We start from the raw sequence: 24,290 nt of genomic DNA on the forward strand, positions 1-24,290 counted from the left end.
CCCCCCCCCCAGGCCATCCACACTCACCCCTAGGCCTTGACTTCCTCAGGTCCCCAACACTCCTGCCCCTCCCCCAGATCATCCACACTCACCCCTAGGCCTTGACTTCCCCAGGTCCCCTACACTCCTGTCGCAGACTCTCCAAGACCTCCTCCCCATCCCTCTCTACACAAGAGGGTCCTCTAACTACTTCTGCCTACACTTTTTATAGGGATGTTAGCTCCTTCCTGTCACATGGCCACATCAGACTGACCTCTCCATTATCAATATCTGTCCTCTCAAGATCACTAGTGTCCCCTACAAATCTTATCTCTCTTTTCATGCTCTTCTTTTTACTCTGCCCAAATGATTGCCCAATGTCTACCTCCAGCTTATTCCCCGAAATTCCTTAACTGTCCAGACATCCTCAGACAGAAACCATTTTGAACAATCGCTATACTCTCACATACCAGACATGGCTGAGCCCAAGCTGTCTCCTCTCTAGCACACACACACAGAGACTCTGATGACCAAGCCCTCACTTGGGTCAAGGTCATCCAACAAACTCTCTCCATAGCTTCCCTAATTCCTCTCTCTGTGCGTCCTTCAGTGATCTCCCTCGGTTGCTGCTGCAGACCCTCTTGTCAGTGGCTCTCCAGTCACTAAGGCCCAACCCCCACTGGAGATCCCTTGTCCCCCACCTTGGGAGCCAAAGACAGATTCTCTCAATTTCTCCACCCCACCCCAAGTCCTGCTACAGGCCACCCCTCTCACCAGCTAACAAAAACCTCCCCAATCATCTCTGTGCACAAAATGTTTCAATTTTAGAACCTACCTGAACATCCCAGAAAAAACTGTTCTGATGTAACAAAGACCTCAAATTGTATTCTCCCCAACACAACTGGATCCTGTTTTCCGATAACATGTGCTCCCCACTTAACCTCTTATATCCCATCTAAATTGTCCTGAGCCCTCTTAAGAACTCTCAAACTCCAGAGAAGTACTCCTGCCAACCACAGCCTATGTTTCCCTGCCTGCTGTCTACTCCCCGTTTCCTGGCCTTGGGACTCCTCTTCCCAACTGCCAGGACTGTGAAGCCAGCAGTATCAAATGGACATCTAACAGAAAGTTTTTTTCTAAACACCTTAATTTTACGTCTGTTCCTACTCTATCTGTTCCAACAGATTTCAAATCAACTACAGACGGTGCCAACAACTCCAGAGTCAGGTCAAGCTGTCTTCTCGGAATCTACATCTGATCCAGCCTCACAGATTACACGTCCCTAGCCTCAGATTTTAACACAAAACCTGAACATCAGCTGACATAGCCTGTTCTTCCTAACCTTAACCAGCACCGAGCTTCCTTGGGTCCCCTAACAGCAATGCCCCAATGTCAGCAGGAAGCAACTGGAGAAAATGGCTCTCACTTACCCAATACCCAGCCACAAAAGGTGGGAACGAAGGGACACGAGCCCACTCACGCATGTGGCTCTGGCAGGTCCTGCTCTTCTCCCCAATTCCTTTGCCCTGCTAAAATCTGTTAGATTACATTCCTGGTGTATTACCATATTTGGTCAATCCCTCCTCATGAGGCTTAAGGTCCAGCTATCAAAGTATCGAAATCCAGCAATCAAAAGTCCTATTTGGTTCACCTAATTAACACATGCAATTAAAATTAAACACCTCATCCTAACATGGAAGTGGGGTGGAGGGGCTTCCCATCTCCCCTTTACAAACCACCATTCACCTATGGGCCATGTCTGCCTTTTGTTCTCCAGGACAAATACCCCTGTCTCTGTCCCTGGTTCCCTTTTCCTTCTTCCTTGTCCTCCATGTCTGTCTTTGTCCCTTATTCCCTGCCCTCTGTCCCTCTGAGACAAATAAATCTCCTTTGTGCTGAGAACTTGGTCTTAGGGATCCTGAATCAATACTTGTTTTTCCTTCCCAATCTTCAATCTAAAAAAAAAATAGACTAAGAATTGAAGCATGTCTGCTCAGTACTTCTACCCCAATGCTGGATTCCAACAAGTTTGTGCACAGTTCTCAAAGACTCCTGGCAACATTCTGGCAGCTAGCGTAAGCCAGTGGCTGAGCGCTGCATTAATCTCCCTCCTGTTGGATGGGGTGGTATACATACATACATACACACACACAGCAAACCAGCAAGACAAGACATTCCTAAAACAGGGAAAAAAAGCTAAAATGATAAGAAATATAATGGAAAAGAGTAGGAAAGTTAACAATCACAGTTCATGACTCGGGAGAGACTCTAAGTGACTAATAAGCATATTTTCATCAAAAGAAAAACATAGAATTCTTAATTTCAGTGAGAGAGTCTCTCAGCTCCTTGTCATTTATTTCAAATGTTTTTGAATCTTTTGCTATTTGCTTATGAGTTAATGTTCCTTAGAGTTATGTCTTTGACAATCCACTAAGGTCTAACTGCTTCATTCCAGTCAGAATTTTTGTTTGCATCTGTCAAATTCACTGAAGCATGTTCTACACAAAGCCCCTTTAAAATAAATTATGAGAATAAGGCTTTTAGGGAAAACCCATAAAATGCAAAGCTTCGAATTACAAATCATCAGAGAATATCTATCTATCTATCTATCTATCTATCTATCTATCTATCTATCTATCATCTATTTATCTATCTAGTCTCCTTGTCTCAAAGTAAAGAAAAAAGGTGTTTTGCTTTCTTTTGCTACAACATTGTTTTTTTGTTTATTACTTTAAAATAAGCTTGCCCTTAAACAGAAAGTTATGACTCACAGAGTCATAAAGGAATTTCTTAGTTGACCACTGACCTAAATATCCATGGGCATCTCCTCACTGAACACTCATCAAAAGAGAAACCCAAGATCACAAAACTGTAGCAGGTACGCACAGGAATCAAAATCAGCTTTCTTTCCCTGTTCAGATTTTTGTTATATTCCCCCACCCCATTATTTAGCAATATATTTAAAAAAATTCCTTAACTGATATATTTAGTTATTTTCCATTATCCTTATACCTAAACTGCCACAGCTACAGAACAGAGTCCTACCTCGTTGTTCCATCTTTGCCCTGGTTAAACTCATCTTTTAGGGGTACACAGTACATGGTTCCCATCTACAGAGATCTTACAATGAGTTCAGAAGTGAACAAAATTCAGCATATTGAACTAGAACACACACCAAAAAAGGCAGAATGGTGCAGGATGAGGCATTAAATACAGAAGATTGGAACCAGTGAGATGGCTTGGTGGGTTAAAATGCTCCTCACCAAGCCTGATGATCTGTATTCGATCTCTAGAACCCACTGGTGTAGGAAACAATGACTTCTGCAAGATGTCCTCTGACTACATATATCCACCCATATCCATAAATAGCTAAGGTTTCAGAAGGAAGCCGTGGCAGAGACAGATTGTACACATAGCGCTATAGGAATTCCACTGAGAGGTGACCGCGCCGATTCATCTGGGAAAGTTTAGTAAGCATCAGCCTGGTGTGGCAGTGCGTGTCTGAAATCCAAGTCTTAGGAAGTGGAGGCAGTGGTGTCAGACGTTCAAGGTCTTTTCTCACTATGCAGAGACTGTGAAGCCAATTTGGAATATAAAAGACTCTGTCTAAAACACTGAAGAAAGGAAGGAAGGAAGAAAGTGTGGATGGAGGCAAGGAAGAGAAGGAAGGACGAGGAGAAGGAAGAAACAAGGTCTCCATATATGGAACCGCCTGTGTCAAATAGCATCCAAGAAAAGCTAGCTAAGCTCCGCTCTCTACTTTCCTCACATGAAGAAAGGTACCCTCTGCTCTTTTGACTAGGTAACATCTCCCTAAATAATCACACCCACACTGGCGGTTTAACCACTTCTCCAAGTGCGCTGTCTCCTGGGTCAGCTAAGGTCTGATTAAGCTCCATATTCAAATAGCCAACTGCTCTTTCCCTTTGGAGAATGAGTGTTTAAAAAGTACCCCTGTCTTTAAATGTCTGCCACAGTAGTCATTCTCTTCTCCCCCATCTACTCCCACAGCAGATCTCTTGGAAATCACCATCTACTCCCACAGCAGATCTCTTGGAAATCACCATCTACTCCCACAGCAGATCTCTTGGAAATCACCATCTACTCCCAAAGCAGATCTCTTAGAAATCATGCTGGGGGCGGGGCAGGGAGTGTTGGTCACAGCTTCTGTTGCCAACCTGAGTTGACAGGAATGGCCTGTTGACTGTGTTTGGGTCGAGGGATGAGTAATATCCATACAAGGATAAGCCAACTCATGGTACAACCATGGAAGCTCGTGCCCAGGGCCCTTTTTACCCCTCTAGGCTCACCTCTCCTGAGCACACTGCCCTCCTTGACTGCCCAACAGATCTTCACCCAGCCGGATTCCATTTGCAGTGCTCAGGAACTGGTCCATAGTTTGAGAGTTTTGCTGCTTGGTATTAGGACTGTCTGTCTAGGACTCCATTCCCTACCTGCCCATCTGATAAGTGCCCACTCATTTCTTGAGACCTGCACTGACTATAAATGTCATCTACTGTAAATTTCTCTATAAAGTCTTTTCATATGTAGAAGCAAGGACTCAGTCTTAGCATCTTTCATTGTCAATGAGTGGGCCTTCCTCCAAGGACATGTGACACATCTTTGTGAGCAGGGCACCTCATCACAGTGGGTCTGCAGTCCCCAGTACTGACGTTCAGCAGTAGCTAGGGGGTTTATCCAGCAACCAAAAGGGTTCATACAGACTCCACTAGCACTGCAGTCCCTGAAGAAACATTAAAACCATCTGCATGTGAAAAGAAAACAGGCAACACTGGAGAGGCAGAGTTAATGTTACCCTGAAACAAGTAACTCATACAGATTAGTAGCCAGGATTACTAAAGCAATAACTTTGTGCAATAAGTATCATTTGTTACACACATTTTTTAGATTTTATTTTTTGTAGTTTTATGTCTATGCCACATGTGTGTAGGTGCTGGTGGAAACCTTAAGAAGGTGTTGGATCTCTTGGAACTAGAATTAGGGTGGTTGAGAGCTGCCTGATGTGGGTGCTGGGAACCAAATTCAGTCTTCTGAAGAGCAGCAAGCACTGTTAAGTACTGAGCCAGCTCTCTGGTTTCATTTGTTACATTCTTGTGGATCATATTCAATTTTCTTGATTTAGGATGCTAAAATGTTCTAAGGCATCACAAAAGTTGTAGACTCATTAAATGTTACTTTGGTCTTTAAAATTTTTTAGTTACTATTATTTAGTGTGTGTGGGTGTACATGCATGTGAATGTCAAGGTGCACGCGTGGAATAAGGAAAATTTGTAGGAGTTGGTTCTCTCCTAGCTGTGGATCCCAGGGATGAAACTCAGGTAACCAGGCTGAGCCACCGTGCAGTCAGATCATTCTTTGGGATAGGTTGTTCTGGGCTGACACTGTGAGGAAACTTAATGGTCTCTGTCAGTCTTGTTTCCAAACCCCCACTTTTGGAACCCCAAAGCCACCACTCTCCAGCCACCTTCAGAAGTCATTCATGTCTTAAACTTACCAGTGTTGAACAATTTCAGATTACCCAAACACATATGTGGTGGAGAACCATCAAAATCTTTTAAGCATAAATTGTGCCATTGCAAGTTGATGTTAAAGCTCAGAGAATACATTTTTCACTGACAAAAATCCTAGGTCTTCATAATAGAGTCAGCATCTTAATAACAAGGATTTCACTTCAGCAACACCCGAGATTTTGCACTGTACTTTTAACACATCAGACAAAGCTACAATTATATTTATGTTAGGAGTTGCAGTTTGTCAAGTGGCTTGTTAGATTTTTCTAAATGCATGTCTGGGTAAATTTTGGTTTATTAAACAATTATAAGTTGTCAGTCACTCTAAAGTGATTTCCTTGGGAAGCTGTATAAGAAGAACCACAGTAATTGACTGGAGACTAAGAGTTAGTCACCCTTACTTAAGCTGGCCACTTCCACTTTCAGGAGAAATTCAGTGACGGGAAAGGAGACAGACACCTTAGAGACAGAGTGGGAGGCAAAAAGAATGAGTTTGGGGAAGTTTTAAAATTATGCCCTAGTGAAGAAAAACATGTGAAAATGAAAAGAAAAAAAGCTATTCGATGGAGCAAGTTTAAAAGGATTTATGTGTGTACCTGTGCGCATGCGTGTCTGTGCACGTGAATGAGGAACTGTCCATAAGTCTGTCTTGGTGCCTACGTGGAGGTCAGAGGCCGCTGTCTGGCTTGGGACTGGCACATTGCTGTTCTTTATTGCATACACCAGACTAGCTGGCCTTGGAGCTGCGGTGAATTCTGCCTGCATCTCCCACCTCGCAGTAGAAGGTCTGGCATCACAGAGGCAACACCACATCCAGTTTTCTATAGGATGTGAACTCAGATCCCCACGGTGGCACCGCCATGCCCCCATCCTCAAGGATGACAGGCCAACCAGGTGTCATTAAAGACACAGCGTGTAGAGAAGAGACACAGTGACCCAGAGGAGGTGGTTTCGGTGCCCCTGAGAGGATGTCCCAAGGGGAATGGTGTCACTGGGACAGCTTCATGTATGACTAGGAGTGAGGCAGAGTATAGTCCCCATTGTTGGTAGGCTGGTGCTGTGGGGATAGCTTCAGGGACCTTGAGGCAGACTCTCTTTTGAATGTGTGTGCATGTGTATGCATGTATGTGCATATATGTGTGTATTCATATATTGTTGTATACGCGTGTATGCTTATGTATACATGATGTATGTATGTATTGTGTGTACACATGCATATGTATGTGTGTAATATGCATTTAGTAAGTATACTAAAAGGAGTTAGCACAGTAAACCTATGAGTTTTTAGAGGCTATTACTAGATGCTGATAAAATATTAACCACTTCAAGCCTATTTTGAGAGTACACTGAGGAACACACAGAAGAATGAAACAGTGCTCTGCAGATTGCTGAAGCCAGAGAGTAAGCTGTGTGTCAGACTGGCAGTATATTCTCATCTGTGATTCAGGAAGTAAATACGCAAGGGGACATTTGCCAAGTGGAGTGAGGGGTGAGTCTGGCTTATCTGAGGTTGGTTTGACTTTAGGGTACAGTTGTATCGGAAGGGAGTTTTAGAAATGTCACACAGTGGACGCCAGCGGATAGTGTCTGTGCATGAGGCCAAGAACCAGCAACGGCAGCACACTCACTTGGCACAAGGCATGGTTTAAAAGAACAGAACACTTACTTCCCTTTCTTAATGGTGTTTCTGCCAAGCAGAGGACCAAGGACTGGATCCACTGTTTCCTTGAGGTTTTCAATTAGGATGACGTCACCAAAGGTCAGGGCGGTCTCAATGGCATTTAAAAACCTTAAAGTATGATCAGATTAGAGACAGTAAGATGTAAAGGAGCACAGAAAAATTTTCAAAATTATATCATTAAGTTGTATTTTATGTAGCTATTTGAAATGAACTTAAGGGAAACTTTTATAAAACATTATCACACCAGATATTAGGAGTCAAATTTTGAGGGAGAAAAAATCCTGTCAAATATAAATGAATTTTCTGGCAATATTCAGTGTTTGAAATAACTATAAATGACCTAAGTATCATGAATTTACATTTATTCCATTTGCCCATTTAGAATAAATTAACTAAATGACTGTGTTTTTTTTTTTTTTATCAAACTTTAGACCTGTCTGTGTGTGCGTGTGTGCATGTGTGTGTGTGTGCATACATGTGTAGAGGCCAGAGGTCAACTTTGGTGTTGCTTCTCAGAAGCTATCCACCATGTTGTTTGTGACAAGCTCTCAATGACTTGAAACTTGCTGGCCAGCAGCCCCAGGGATATGCATGCCCCTCTCTCTCCAGTGCCGGGATTGTAAACCACACCTAGTTTTTTACTGGATGCTGAAGACTGAACTCAAATCCTCAGGCTTGTAGAGCAAACACTCTACTGACTGGGCTATCTCCTCAGCCCTTAGTCCTTACATCTTTAAGTCCTATGAAATGGTAAACCGTCATCTATCTCATATCTGCTCTCAAAAAATAAAAATAAAATAAAAATCTCCTATCCAAAGTGATCTTTCAGCTTAGCAGGATCTATGTCTCACAGCTGCAGCAATCCCTTACTTCAGGAAGTGTAAGAGGACAGGGGAGGGCTCAAGGCAGTATCAGTGGGTCCAAAATGATCCATTCAAGGCTGAATGAAGGCCAGCTGTGAGCTCACAGCTTCCTGCTGGTCAAACCCTACAGGACACAGTGACATGGCGTCTAAGCAGACTCAACTTTCAGAAATGATGAGTGGAGCTAGTCTAGGAGACTGCGTACCCAGTGTGGGAACCTGTAGCCATGTTAGCTTCCTCTCTAGGCAAGGAATACACTTGGGGCAGTGACTCCAAGTACTGATAGCCTACAAGCACAATTCTGTTGCCATATACCTAGCACTGCAGGGAAGGAACGTATCACATTTCCATTCTTAGCCTTAGGAAAGTCATGTATTTTCAATCTCATATACAATGGTTTTTTTCAAACCCTTAAAATAATTGCATACTACCTAACATGAATGTCTCTCAACAGAAATTCTTTATAAGAAATATGAGCTAGAAAATCAATAAGTAGCACAAACTGTAATGCTGTAACATGGTAGAAAGTCAAAGCTTTCTCAAGATCAGACCCTCTTCAGAACAGGGTAGCACAAAGACACCTGCATCAGGACCACATACCCTTTCTGGCCCAAGTGCGTGACTTTCAGGTCAGGCCCATACTTATTCTTGATCCACTTAATTCCCTGTTGCTGAGGGTCTATTATCAAGGGCCAGCGCTCGCAGTGTGTTAGAATGGCGGCATTTTCAGTTGACATTCTGTCATTGGGCAGTCCTTCGTTATTCCAGGTGGCAATTGTAGCATCATCTGTCAACATGGCAATCAAGTCCAGGCCTTCTGTTATCGGAATGGAAACCTTTGAAATCAAAGTTGAATGGGATCAACTAGCAGCATGGCAGAGGAGAAAGGCTGATGTGGCAGACAAGAAAATGAGCCCAAAGCCAAGAAAAATGAAGCCAAGGGAACACGTATGAATTCTCTGCAGACTCCTCAGGGCCAAAGGCATCTTGAGTTGTGAAATAATGAACACAGACCTTTCAGAATCCTGTCTGCTGTGGACTCAGGGTCTAGTTTATTAGCTGCGACCACTTCGTGTCTCTTTCTGGGGTGGGCTAGTGAAGTCTATCATCTTCACCCAAATGAACAAGACATTTCAGGGATTCAGCCCTGTGCATCCCATCTCAGCTCTGAACCTCTGCACGGTTCTGGAACTTCTCTGACAATTCTTCCCAGATTTCCTTTAGAATCTTAGCTTTACAACCCCATCTACTTGTTTTAACCAAAACCTGGATTCACCCTAGCCCAGCAGCTCTCGAATCCAGGCTGTCTATTGCAGTTATATGGGAAGGCCAACAAATCTCTCAACAGGCTCTCCCTCTTTAGCCACAGTGATTCGGCTTCAACTTCTATTCATAGATTTAAATAGTTTTCTCCAATGTAGTTTTATCCACCATGAGTGTGGGTCAGAGCATCATGGCCCAGGAATTAATTTCATTTAAGGGTTTTCTTAATAAAAATTAAGTAGAGACACTTCATTTTCTGCATACTTCCATCACTGAAAAAGGATTGTGGGAAGGAATGGCCACTTTCCCTCTCTGTAGGTGGCCCCAACCACTACCCTTCTGTAGGGATAAGTCCCACCCCTTAGGGGGCGTGTTTGCCTCAGGCTAAAGTTTGCCTATAAATTTGGCTAGCATGCTCCCAGCCCTCGCTTCTGCTTTCCTGGTCTCCGCGGGAACGGTGATTCTGTAAGTCTATTCCTCCATTAAAGCTGTCTATATTTTGACAATCTGTCTGCATTCACTTATGCCGTTACATTTTGGCGTCCAACGTCGGGCTATTTTGCCCCCGACTCAAGTGCGTAGCCTGCTAGCTAACACAGCACACTCCTGGGTGTCATTCTCTTAGTTCGTGACTCGAGCCCCAGTGCTGAGTCCGAGATACACTCGGCTTTCAGGCCCATAATATCCAGAGAGGCAGGCGGATCTCTGTGAGTTTGAGGCCAGCCAGGCGGTGGTGGCACACGCCTTTAATCCCAGCACTCAGGAGGCAGAGGCAGGCGGATCTCCGTGAGTTCTAGGCGGGCCAGGCTGTGGTGGCACACGCCTTTAATCCCAGCACTCGGGAGGCAGAGACAGGCGGATCTCTGTGAGTTTGAGGCCAACCTGGTCTACAAGAGCTAGTTCCAAGACAGGCTCCAAAACCATAGAGACCACCACTGGCAGGAACCAGTCGTTGCAGGTAAAAAAATTTTTCTTTTATAATTAAAATGTCTGAACACATTACCATTCAAGAATTTAACAGTTTTTTTTAATTGTACCATGTGGGAGATTTTACAAGAGGTGTCTATCACCCCACATCTATGGATCTTTCTGGGATTCGTAGTTTTCCTTGGCACTATATGGTTTGATAATAGAAATATGATAAAGTCTTTACGAGCAGAGGTTGCACGCTTAAAAACAATTGAGAATGACAACAATCTTCTCAAGAATCAGTTTGAAGTTCTCCAGGAGGAGAACAGATCTTTGTTTAACATGACTCGATCAACTGAGGAAAATTTAAAAAAGGTACAGACTGATATTAAGGAGAAATTCATTACTATGGAAGAGGGAACAGCTGATTTGGATCGTAAGCTCCAGTCCCTTTCTGTAGGAACTGAAACATTACAGGCTGATATTAAGGAGAAATTCATTACTATGGAAGAGGGAACAGCTGATTTGGATCGTAAGCTCCAGTCCCTTTCTGTAGGAACTGAAACATTAGTGGCTGATATTAAGGAGAAACTCATTACTATGGAAGAGGGAACAGCTGATTTGGGTTGTAAGCTTCAGTCCCTTTCTGTAGGAACTGAAATAGTAACTGAGAGAATCAAAACTGCTGAATGTGACTATCGGATTTTGTCTAAAGCTTATGACAGATTGGCAGAAAGATTGTCAATACAAGAAGGCACGGTTTATGCCATAAAAATTATGTCCAAAGATGAGAACTTATCTCTAATGGACAAACTTCATACTTTAGAATCCTCAATGAAGGCTTTGGAACATAATTCTGGACAGGAGATACAGACATTGCAGAAGGCAATGGTGAATAGAATTGAAAAGATTGAGGAATTTCTAAATTCTGATGAAGAAGAACAAACGGTAGAAAGGCAAATTTTAACTACATCTGTGGGTAAATCCCTCCGGGACAATTTCCACAAATCTCTACCTACAGCTCTACCTGCCTTTCCAGTAATAACAACAGAGAAGGTGATTGGTTCCAGAAACCCTAGGGTCATTAAGGAAGATACATGGGAGCATGTCCGTATGAATGATCTCAAAGAAATTAAACAGGCTGTCATGACTTTCGGGATGCATTCCTCTTTTGTTAAAGAGATGCTAAAGTCTTGGGCATCCACAAGCAGAGCTACGCCATTGGACTGGCTCCAGCTGAGCTCTGCAGTCCTTGAGAGTGGGCCGCACTTAAAATGGAAATGCTTGTTCAGGCAAGAGGCTAGACTTTTAGAACAGCAAGAAAAGGCGAAGGGAAGTGACATCTCCCTAGATAAAATTCTAGGTGAAGGACGCTTTTCTGACCCTCAGGAACAAGCTAATTTGGACGAAAACACACTCTCCATATGCACTACAGCAGCCTTAAGGGCTTGGGACAGGGTACAAGACCCAGGACAGAGAATGGAATCATTTGTCACAATTAAACAAGGTCTGAGAGAACCTTTTAGTGATTTTTTACAAAGACTTACTAAGGCTGTGCAAATAGGGATACCTGACCCTGACGCAAGACGTATAATGATTGAGTCTTTGGCTTATGAAAATGCAAATGTGGAATGCAAAAAGATTTTGGGGCCTTTAAGGTTCAGATCAGCACCCTTGGAAGAATGGGTCTTGCATACACTGGATGTTGATACATTTGATTATGGCACTGAAGCATGGGTAGAAGAAGCAATTTCCAATGGTAAAAGGAGATACCAGAATACCAAATGTTTTAATTGTGGCAAAATGGGTCATATGAAAAGGAATTGTAGACAACGGATTTTCAGAAATAATAATAATGCATCTTCTAGAAATAACAGAAATAGAAGGACTCAGCCTCAGGTTTATCTAGATGTGGAAAAGGCACATTGGACGAATGAATGCAGGTCTACAAGAGATAGACAAGGCAACCTGATACAGATGGGAAACGTGAGAGGGGGGGCCTCACAGGCCCCCATAGCAAACATGGTTCAGTCATTTCCAGTCTCTGCAGAGAATGTCCTCGGCAGGACAATTAGGAAGCCCCATGCCTACCGTTACAAGCAATAATGATCAGAAAGATGAGTTACGTGTGTTTTGGCAAACTTCTATAAATGATCAAAGACCTAAGCTGAGAGTGTGTGTAAATGGCATTTTTATTACTGGCCTGCTGGACACAGGTGCTGATGTAAGTATCATTACCCCAGAATCTTGGCATCCGTATTGGCTTCTTCAGACTATAAATGTTCAGCTCCTGGGAATTGGAACCCTATCTCGAGTAAGGCAGAGCACGAGATGGGTTGAATGTATAGGGCCAGAGGGACAAATAGGAAATTTAAGGCCATATGTAGCCAATATTGCAATGAATTTATGGGATCGTGACCTATTACAACAATGGAATACCAAAATTAACATTCCTGCTACTTCTAGAGCCTATATTTCTGAGAATAATATTAAAAGATATTACAAACAGAGAAAACTGGCCATTCAGAATGTACAAGAACAAGCAATTGATGTCCCTTCAGAGATACCAACAGCCTTGCCTCTAAAATGGTTGACTGAGAAACCAATATGGACAAAGCAATGGCCTCTAGCTGAAGAAAAGTTACAGGCTTTAGAACAGCTGGTACAAGAACAATTAGATGCTGGACATATAGAAGAATCTACCAGCCCGTGGAATTCTCCTGTATTTGTGGTTAAGAAAAAATCAGGTAAAATGTAGAATCGTGACAGATCTCAGGGCCATCAACAAGGTTATTCAACCTATGGGCCCTCTGCAATCTGGAATTCCTTTGCCCTCTTTATTACCAAAAGGATGGCCTCTAATAGTTATTGATTTAAAGGATTGTTTTTTCACAATACCTTTGCAAAAAGAAGATAGAGAAAAATTTGCCTTCACATTTGGCTAGCATGCTCCCAGCCCTCACTTCTGCTTTCCTGGTCTCCGCGGGAACGGTGATTCTGTAAGTCTATTCCTCCATTAAAGCTGTCTATATTTTGACAATCTGTCTGCATTCGCTTACGCCGTTACACCCTTCTATCCTCTGCTTAAACTTCAGCTTTGAGGCTGACATGGTTCAGCTGTACAGTCCTCCATGTATCTCTTCGCCTTATTCATGACTTCCTTCTGGTCCTTTTCTGTTGACAGAGGTTTCTGTCCTTCCCAGTCCCGCAGCCATTCAGTTCCAAAGAAACACACAGAGGCTTACATTAATTATAAACTGGTTGGCCTATTAGCTCAGGCTTTTTATTAACTCTTCCATCCTTTATTAACCCATAATTCTTATCTGTGTTAGCCACATGGCTTGGTACCTTTTATCAGGGAGGCATTCTCATCTTGCTTCTTCTGTGTCTGGGTTACGACTGCAGACTGTGCCTTTCCTCTCCCAGAATCCTCCTATTCTTGTCACCTGGCCTATACTTCCTGCCTGGCTACTGGCCAATCAGTGTTTTATTAAACCAGTACAAATGACAAATCTTTACAGGATACAAGACCATTGTCTCATAGCATTCTCCCAACTCTCTATTTTGCTTTCTTTTTTTCAAAACATGAACTGTGAATCTGTTTCTTCTACGGTGGGGGGTGGAGGTGTAGGCTTACTTTGCTAGGCTACTTCCTGCCGATTGGGGTTGCTGGTATTGTTATGGGGGCCTAAAGAAAATTTAGGATTATGGTCAAGTCCTGACTGGAATAGTCTATGAAACTTGATCATCTCAGCCAGCAGTCTTGAGGCTGTTCTGGATGTAGAACTCAGAGGAAACTCCAGCAGAGCTCCTCTGAAATGTTGGATCATCTGGACCATCCTTTCTTATTGGAGATTTTCTCAGGGGGTCTTTCTTAGTCAAACCTGATTTTTCTTAAGCCAGAATAAACTCATAGCCTCTCATTTCCTGTGGAAACAAAAGCCAAACCTCTTCTTCAAAGTAACATATCTTTTGACTTAAATTTTGAAGTCAAAGCATTTTCAAAATATATGTTGGATTAATCAGCAGCATTTATAATAAAATGTCTTTTAGCAGCTGTTTCTCCTTCCTCAGCCATCAAACAATTTAAAAACAATACAGTAACATACAGTATCCAGATTCTCTGTATATTTTCATCTTTATGTGGCTTTAATTTAAACTCTATTTCTTTTATTTTTATTTTTAATTTCTGAGACAGGGTTTCTCTTTGTATCTTTGGTTGTCCTGGAACTCACTCTGTAGACCAGGCTGTCCTTGAACTCACAGAGATCTGCCTGGCTCTGCCTCCCAAGTGCTGGGATTAAAGGTGTGTGTCACCACACCCAACTACTCTTTTCAACTTTCCAAGTAGTTTGCTATTAACTCTCAAATACATGCATAGAAGGAATAAACTCTCCACCCATGCTAGGTAGCATCCTAGGGGAGGCACATTAGCACAGGAAGATGACAGGTATCCTCCTCCCGAGCTTTTTCTACACATACCTCTGCATGCATGGTGTCATCACATCTCAGTGCAGGACTGAAGTTACTGCCCTAGACCTTAGAATACATAGAACTGGTTCGCCACTTATCTGGAAGTTCAGACCCAGCCCTCTGATCTGTACCACTCTTCCCTTCCATACACTTTAACAGCCTTAGGACATCCAGCCATTACCCTACTAGGTTTTCTTTTTCATCATATAGTTCAATAGCAATAAGTATTCACAATATCATGGAGCCATCACCACTTCCATCTGCAGAGCATTCTCATCCTCCCAAGCTGAACCTCATTCTATTCAGAAAACCCCCATTCTCTTCACCCCAGTCCCAGCATTTCCTACTTCTGCCTGTCATTATGAATCTGACTTCTCTGTCTGTGCAAGTGGATTCATATAGTATCTGTTCTCATGCCTAGCTCTTTTCAGTCAGAATCATGGCTGCCAGGCTTATCCATGCTGAATCACAAATCAGATTTCCTCTTTTATGTTGAGTTATAGTCTATTCTTACACAGAAAAAAAAACCTACCTACCTGTTTCTGAACACTGGGGCTACTCTTCCTCCCCTTGGCTAGCATCAGCAATGAGTATGGAAACATTGGCCTGAGTCTTTGCTTTTATTTCTTTGGGGTATCTATTCATCAGTATGGTTATAAAGTCACAGCTGTAACTAACTATATACTTCATTTTGAGGTACATTACTATATTTTATCTACTTTCAGCAAAGCTAAGGTTTTTAGCCGGTCTAATATAGAGTGCTCATACTTTAATTTCCTCCTGCCATTCCCATGGATTCTCTGCCTCCTTCAGTTCTGGCTTTCTGCCTGGAAACTCTGTGCCTGGCTGGATCCAGTGTCCCCTGTCATCTTAAGTCATTCCTGGACTATGAGTATTGCTGATGCAAGCTTCATCACAGTGATTATTGTCATGATAAATAAAGACTTCTGTTCCCTTGGAGACTTCCTATGCCAGGATAAAATTCAAACCACTGTCCCTGGTGGAAGATGGAGGTGGGAGGGTGGGGGGGATGGTGTGGGGCTGTTAAAACATGTGCTCTTGTGAGTTTGTACCACTCCTCTCCACTCTGCTCTACAATGTCACCTATATAACAAGATTAATGGGAGGTGGGGTGGGAGACACATCACACCCACATACCAGAATGTTGCATCTATGTTTCCCTTTAACGTCTAAAATTTAAATCCTTAAACGACTTGTAACACTTCTGGGTTTGCTTCCTAGCACTGCAAAATAAACAAGAACCATGCTAAAGGAGAAAGTCACACTGGGAGGTGGGGTTGTAATCTTATCTAGTGTCCTGGATGACCTTAACTGAACAAAGAGTTGTTGGGAGGGAGACAGAGAGGGGAAGGCCTGAGGCTGAAACACCTGGGAGGTCAAGAGGTGGCTACAGTGACAAAAGCAGAGAGGAAGAAAGTCAAAGTGGGATCAAGTAAGACAAGAGACAGCCCTGTGAGGCTTTGAGGCTTGCTAGAATTGTAGAGTATCTGGAGTGCAATGAATTCAGGGTATTTAAGAAGAAAATAGACTTTCAGTTTGGAAAGCTAAAATTGGGTATGTTCAGAGGCAATTTAAGGGACAAACAACATATTAAAGACTTGGGAAAAGATATTTGGTGGCTCTTATAACAATTTAAGAGAATATGATGGCTTGGGTTAGGCTGGCAGCACCAAAAGTGGCAGAAAGCACCCCGATTCTCAGAATATTCTGAATGACTGCTCCCTGACTTGAACTGTTACTATATCCTCCTCTACCTGAGGATAGCAATAAGGACTGAAATGAATGTGGCAAGCAGACAATGTGTGCTGCTGGTCTCTGTTTCCTGGGAAAGAGGATACATGACATAAGCTACCGGGTTCTGGAAAAAAAAAGACAGGAAAACTTTCTAAAATTAGACAGAGGCTTGATGAGCCAGATCCTTTAGCTTATCATCATTATTATTATTTTGTAGAAAGCAAAATGTCATCCATATAATGTATAATAAAGGCAAGAGGAAACAACTCTTGTTCTTTTCAAAGCATGGACAACAAACTTATAACATAAAGTTGGGATTTTTATACTTACTTTAATATTAGAAAAATTAAATTAAATTGGAAAAATTAAAAGTATTAATTTACAATGCAAAAAATTGCATTAACTTTAATAAGTTTGTATGCCTTACTTAAGAATTAACTTTTTTGTTTAATACTCTAGCATTGGCTTTTGCTATTTTATACCCCTGTGAAAAGGTTAAAAACTGACAATGCTCCTGCATATACTGCCAAACCTTTTCAAGAATTTTGGTGACAGTATGATATAACCCACATCACAGGCATTCCATATAATAGCCCTCATGGTCCATCTGTTAGCATCCAGGCACCTTGGCCCTGCCCCTTGGGAACCTGGCACAGTGTGTCAGGCCCTGTGACTTGCATCACACTTGCCAACATGGCCAACAGTAACCTGTCCCTTTAAGAGACAAGCCTCGCCTACTTCTGGCCACTCTTCTGAAGAGACAAGCAGGTCTTTGCCTCTCTCTTGCTCCATCTTTCTGTCCTGTGTTGTCATCCCTGTCGCCTCCCCTTGTCACCCTCCCCCTTACCCTTCTCTCCTTAGGACCCCCTAAAGGTCCTGAATGGTAAATCATAGCACATCTTTTAAGAGCTAATGAACAACTTAAACATAATTTACAAATAAAGAAAGGTGATTGAGGTAGTATGAATACTCCCCACAATATTTTATCTTCTACTTTACATAAAATTTGGACAAGGATAAAGAACATTTTAAGATCCCTCTGAAAAAATTCAGGGTCACCATTCTTTGTAGAGATGTCGTGTCTGGCCAAACTGAGTGGCCCAGCTCCAGTAATCCACTGGAGATGGGGATGTGTGTGTTTTGTCCTCAGGGAAGCTAGGATACCTGAAAGACTGACACAATCTGTAGAAGAGGTACAAAGAAGTCCCAAAGTGGCTACAGAGGCTCCATCTGAAGAAAAGAAAGGATATGGAAAAACAGAATAATCAAACCAAAAGAACAGAGCCTCTCTACCAAAATTGACTCAGAAATTAGTGTCTGAAGGAATAACATTGATCAAGTCTAAGGGGAAGCATGTGCTTGCAGAATTGCTGGTTTTGCTGTGTTTCTCTGTTGCAGGCATCTGTTCCTGCTGAGCCATACTGAGCTATGGACCTGGTCCTCTTGTGCATCACTGTGCATCACTGGGAAGAAAATAGCATGCCTGTTTATGTCAATGACTCAGATATTGGGTGCCCCCAATGCTAATCATATTGTTCCCCCAAAATGGTCACATGACAATTTAAATATTAATAGCCAAGGCTTACACAGCAACAAAACACTTTTTTTTTGGACTTTATCCTGGAACTCACTCTGTAGAACAGGCTGGCCTCAAACTCACAAAGATCCACCTGTCTGCCTCCTGAGTGCTGGGATTAAAGGTGTGTAGCACTACTGCCTGGCACATGACAAAATACTAACTAGTCAATATTCAAAGTTAGATAAATTACCTTCCTCTTCCTCAATTCATTGTTATGGTTATTCCCACAGAGTTAAAAACAGATAACAATCCAGCTTTTACTAGTAGAAATTTTAAGAAATGCTGGTAACAATGACAAACTCAACACATCACTGGGAATCCACAACCCACAGGGTCAAACATTTGTAGAACATGCACAGTCCACCCTTAAGAAACAACTTTTAAGAAATAAAAATGGGGGATACTTCCTGAGATTACCTCACTAACTTTAAAATTTTTAAATTTGCCCCACTGGGAACCTATTACTTGAGCTTCCTGGCATCTTCAGGATGCTCAACTTATATGTGGCCATTGTCCTATCCCATATGGTATAAAAACTTAGATCATTGGGTACCAGAATAAGACGTTTCCTAAGTAGTTGTCTGAAATCTCCAGGTGAGGACTAGAAGAGGGGTTTCTGATGCCTTGTGGGGCATGGATCTTTGTTCCTGATTGCACAGTGTGCTTACATCTAGAGTTGTACTTGTGCCTGTTCATGCTCATCTTAGGATGTCAATGGCTCCAAACAAGAATGAATATCCTAAAATTTAGAACATAAAAAGGGGGAAATATCAAAACATGATCAGAAGAATGGCTCATGGTGAACAATGCCTTGGGGAATTGTGAGAGATGTTGCAGGAGAAAAGGCAGAGGGCCTTTTACCTCAGGTGCATCTTGTTCCCTGGATTGTTCTTGGACGTGATTTCATGCCACCTATGACAAATATTTACATTTAATTTATAAGACATGTTTACTCTTGTTGGATGTCAGAATATAGTAACAGAATCCAATCTGGTCAGTGTGCCCTGGATATGGCTGTGGTCAGTGTGCCCTGGATATGGCCTTCTGCCTTGCATTCATGCTTTCCCAGATAGAACCCATACTATGTTCCAGGTGATTGCCTTTAAACTGATTTTTCCTGAGAAAGTTCTGGGAAGGGCTGCTGATGTGGGATTTCCCTCTGTATGTTGTGAATATGTTTTATTACCATTGATTAATAAAGAAGTTCCTTTGGTCTATGGGCAGGCAGAATATAGCAAGGTGAAAAATCCCAGAAAAGATAGAGGAGGAAAGAAGGTGGACTCAGGAAGATGCCATGTAGCTGCCACAGTAGAAGAATGTCAGAACCTTACTAGCAAGCCACAGTCTCGTAGTGATACACAGACTAATAGAAATGGGTTGTTTTAAGATGTAAGAGTTAGTTCTTAAGAAGCCTGAGCTAGTAGACCAAACAGCACTGTAATTAATAATTAATATATGTTTTGTGTGATAATTTGGGTCTGGGAAGCCAAAGTGCAGTCTCTGTTTATAAATGATGCTCACTGTCTGGCATGGATCTACGTAAGACCTAAAAAAGCTTTTTTTTTTTTTTTTTTTTTTTTAAAAAAAAGAGGGCTTCTAGACTTACAAAAATGGAGCTTCTTGGTAGCCATATATTTTCAGATAAACTCTGCTGGCAGTGAGCAGAGGCATGGCTCAGAGTGGTTCCTTTAAGAGAAGGCTTCCTGACTCAACATTGGCAGCAAAAATTGTGGCTCCTTTAAGAAACAGCTTCATAGTTCATGTTGGTGGCACAAATGGCTCTGCCTCTTTGGGGAGGTCCTGTTATGGGGCCCTTGAATGTGGTTTGTGGGCAGTGTGATGCACATTACTTGGTGGCAGCATGGGCCAACTGCTTTCCAGAATTGTGGTGGTGAGCATGGCTCCCAGAACTGGAGGTAAACAGACCTCTGCCATATTGAAAGCTGATAAGGATGGAACCAGCAGCCAAAGTGGCTGCTCTGGTCCTAGCCATGCCTGCCCACAGTGTACAACAGTGATTGAAAAAGGAGTACAGACACACAATGAAGAGATTCAGACAGAAATAAACCTCTGAACAGGTCATAGTGTGTTAAATGAGTATAGGCAGTTATAGAAAGATATAGTTTTAAAAAATAAAACAAAGTTAGTGTAGGAGAATTGTCTGTATTCTGTCAATCATATTTTAAATAAATGCTGATTGGCCAGGGAGGAAGTATAGGTGGGTCAAACAGACAGGAAGTAGAAGTGGGGCAAAGAGAACAGGAGAATTCTGAGAAGCAGGAAGTTCCCTTTCCATACTCCTGCCCAGACCACTGAAGAAGCAGGATGTGACCTACCCCTCTGAGAAAGGTACTGAGCCATATGGCTAACATAGATAAGAAGAATGGTTAATATAAGCTACAAGAGCTAATAAATAGCCTGAGTTAATGGGCCAATCAGTTATAACCTAATGTAGACTCTTTGTGTGATTTTCATTGGGGGCTTGCCAGCTGTGGGGTACCGGGTGGGACAGAAACCCCAACAAGTAGGCCCCTCATGTTACACAAAGTCTTTAAAGAGACAGTAAAAGTAATATTAAAAAGCCACATAAAGATGGAAAATACACAGAGAGTATGGATTATGCATACTACTGTGTTTTATTTGAACTTTTGGCTGTTAATGAGTTATCTGCAGAGAGACATGTGGGTGCTGCTAAGTTAAACCAACACATATATTTTAAAGGTATCTTGACTTCAAAATTTGAGTCTAGGGATATGTTACTTTTGAAAAGAGTTTCTGATTTTGTTTCCACAAAAGACGAGAACCTGTGAATTCCTTCCAAGGTAATATGGTTTGATGGAACATCCCCAAGTAAAGGTCTCTGTGGACCCTAAAAATACTTTGTCCAATAAACAGTAGGAAGCAGTTTGGAGAAAACTACAAATTCCTAAAATAATTGTCTATAAATGTTTATTTTCATTTTAAAAGTATTGGTCACAGTCAATTTCTAAAAAAAAGAAATGAGGATATACTATGGAGATAAATACTTCACATTGGTATAAATCTTGGTATTGATACATATTTAAGGTCAATTTTGTTGCACTATGTATATGTATATTTCTACTCTTGTTTAAGGTATTATGTTTATACAGTTCATTTAAAAATGTAATGTATCATTAAAATTATGGATTAGTAGATAATCATATATAAAAGTAAAACTGTAGTCATGATAGTTAGGTTTTTGTGCTGTAGATGCTAAAAAACTCTTTGCTTGATGTTGAACACTAATCTAGTCCCATTTACTGTGTCCCCTGCAGAAGGACTTTGTTGTAATTATGTAGTTTTAGAATATATTTTAATGTCTTGAAGGACAAAGGTCTATTATAGTTCTATTTTAAAATTATTTTGGCTGTTTTAAAAACATATCCTGTTCTGGGTGGTGGCAGGGCATACCTTTAATCCTAGCACTTAGGAGGCAGAAGCAGGTGGATCTCTGTGAGTTCCAGGCCAGTCTGGTCTACCAAGTGTAGCCAAGACTACACAGAGAAACCCTCGAAAAAAAAAAAAAACAGAACCCAACCAACCAAACAATCTTCAGGTAAGCTTTATTTATTAAAACACAAATAATATAATACTACAGTATTTAGATTATATATTAAAATAATATGTATCATTCAGACTATGTATATTTCTGAAAACATGAAAGACAACCAACTCTCAATGTTCAGAGAAGAGTCTTTTCCAAAGTTACCTTAATAATGTCTAGGTCAGGTCATTAATAAAAATTCACTTTTTCCTAGTAGTTCCTGTATTTATCCTCAGTATAGAGGAGTGCTGTGTATCTCCTGCCTGTCTTTGGGTGTTCTAGACATTCTGCTGGACACAAACCAGTTATCCGTGAGTGTGACTTGTGGCAATCATGACGCTATAATCCAAGCATGTCCTTTATCAATGACCTAGACATTATTAAGGTAAATTTGGAAAATGCTCTGCTCTGAACATTGAGAGTCACATTCTTCCTTTAGTTTAACTATCACCAGACATGAGTGGGAGAAGAGGCCGCTCCATTTAATGTCTGCCTCTGTTTGCACAGTGATGCACTGTGACGTATAAAATACTAAAGATACCAAGTTATGATGACTGAAAACAGCATGGGGTTTCTTGGGGAGAATCTCAGGGTCACAAATAAATATGTCCTCTGTGGAATTAATACAGGCATAGTAAATATCACCAGGAAATTGTCATTTTGCTTTGGTCACATATTTGAGATGTTAATTGGGACAAGTCAATCAATTTTAGAATTTTTATGATCTGTTAAGAACAGTTCACATTTCATGGAATCCCAGATTTAGTATTAAATGGGAAAAATACAACTCAACTAACTTAGAAATTTCTAGAAACATAAATGACATCAGATTAAAGACTATTTTAAACCTAATGTGGAAAGGGCAAGTTTCTAGTGCAGAAAGCATAAAATGTTTTGGCACCGTAAGTCCATACTCTCAGCACAAGCCCAAAGTGAACAGTTCTATCAGGAAGCCAGTGCCCAGTGCTTTGGTGTCAGAGCTGAATTTCCTCATCATTTTGAGAATAGAAGTTCTTTACTAATAACTACGAGTACAGAGAGAACCACTGAGGAGAGGGTGCCTGTCCGCCTGCAGTAGTCACAGAATGGCTTGGACAAATACAGGGAGACTCTAGCACAGAGAAGACAAGACAAAGAAAATAAAAAGAAAAGAGAGGGACAGACAACCAGATAATGCAGTTTAGAAACTCACAATGCCCTAAAAATTGGACAAAGTCAGATTGTTGGTGATATTTAAACACCAACCTAGAAATTTAGAGGTTAACTAACACACATAGTCTCATGTAAGAAGTCTTCAATATAAATGCAAGTTATGAGATTATAGGTGTGCGACATAATTTAGTTTCAGTGGGAATTTTTGTGCACCTTTAACGATGAGTTTTCCCTGAAACATCGATTTCATTGAAACTGCAGACTTTCCCTTGGCATGTACTTAAGTTGTGGAAACAACCGCTGTGGAAGCTGAGGCGTAACTGCCTGGTGGGGAACACTAATGCACAGAGGGCTGAGCATGTCTTGATACCCCAGAAAATGGTGAGTGAGCAAACGGGGAGGCCATTCCATCAATCACAACGGCAGTGTCACAAGAAGACCGTGGTCTCGACATCAGATGGACTGACTTCCTGCTCCATAATGGGAGTCATTTAAAACCCCTGCTTCTGCTTTCTCAGCCACACACAGGAGATCTTAAACCACAGGATTTCAAATATTTCAGCTCTTTGATTTTATGTCACCTATGGATGTCAGCATTCAAATTTATGGTGAGCTTTTAAAAAGATGTCATTTTACAAAATACTGTACTTTAATTTGAAATAAATCTTGAAAAATCTTTAATAAATATCAATATTAGTAAGAAAACAAAACACTTCATGCTACTCAATACTTTAACAATCTGGTTTTGTTTCCAATTGTCTTGCGAAATATACCCTCAAACCATGGAGTCTATACACTTTCACCTCCAGGTGCAAATCACCATTAAAATGAGATAAACAAACAAGATGTTAAAGACATCATTACAAAGGTACAAAGGTAGCTGGCACACATACAGGCCACTGAAGTAATTTATTTGCAACATTTTCCCCATGTTGACAGAGTGAAGGATGGCCTCACCTGCTGAAGAAAAGGAATCCACTTGCAGTCCACCAGTTCCCAGCGATACTGTCTTGTGAAGGACCCGACGTAAGACACAAATGCCGCCGTCAGCACCACATCTCCACACAGTGTCTTCTCTTGAGTTTCGAAGGACTTAATGGACTGACCCCATCGAATCTTCTCTGACTGAAGGATAAAATTACCCATGTGTAATTACAGGGTGAGCCTCAACTCGGCAAGTGCCTAATGCAGTTACCTGACAAGACAGTTCAGGGCTATGACCTCTGTACCAGCGCTGGGAGAACAGAGCAGAACTGGGTGGAGTGGCTGCTATAATCTTTTGCATGTCTGAAACCCATCATCACCACACAATTCTCCACTCTCTCCAGCCAAGTTCAGCACCATGTGACATGAGCTCGGTCACGTCCTGTTTTCTCCGCTGCACTAACTCTTTAATCGTGATTGGGGTCCTTCTTAATGGGTCAATCAACCGCTGGCCTGTTCCTCTGGGAGAATAGGCCTAAGAATTGCTGCTACAAGTAAATGCTGTTAGGATTTATTTTTTAAATGAAGACATCTCACTCTATGACCCTGGCTGGCC

The 24,290-nt window shown here is 41.7% G+C and overlaps 1 protein-coding gene across 6 annotated transcripts in view; it reads right to left on the minus strand.

Annotated features, from left to right (window-relative positions):
* Positions 1-24,290, minus strand: part of Dnah11 (dynein axonemal heavy chain 11) — a 324,204-nt gene that overhangs the window by 73,273 nt on the left and 226,641 nt on the right. For 5 of the 6 annotated variants that reach the window (XM_050120839.1, XM_050120837.1, XM_050120843.1 and 2 more), the window contains 3 exons: positions 23,708-23,875; positions 8,655-8,890; positions 7,177-7,299 (listed from right to left, as the gene is read on the minus strand). In XM_050120839.1, coding sequence (XP_049976796.1) covers positions 7,177-7,299; positions 8,655-8,890; positions 23,708-23,875 — 527 coding nt within the window. The remainder of the gene's footprint in view (positions 1-7,176; positions 7,300-8,654; positions 8,891-23,707; positions 23,876-24,290) is intronic. The other variant, XM_050120838.1, reaches the window with a different exon arrangement.

This window comes from Alexandromys fortis, unplaced genomic scaffold (assembly GCF_014885135.2).
Source record: "Alexandromys fortis isolate MF-2015 unplaced genomic scaffold, M_Fortis_MF-2015_v1.1 scaffold_182, whole genome shotgun sequence".
Lineage (NCBI taxonomy): Eukaryota > Metazoa > Chordata > Mammalia > Rodentia > Cricetidae > Alexandromys > Alexandromys fortis.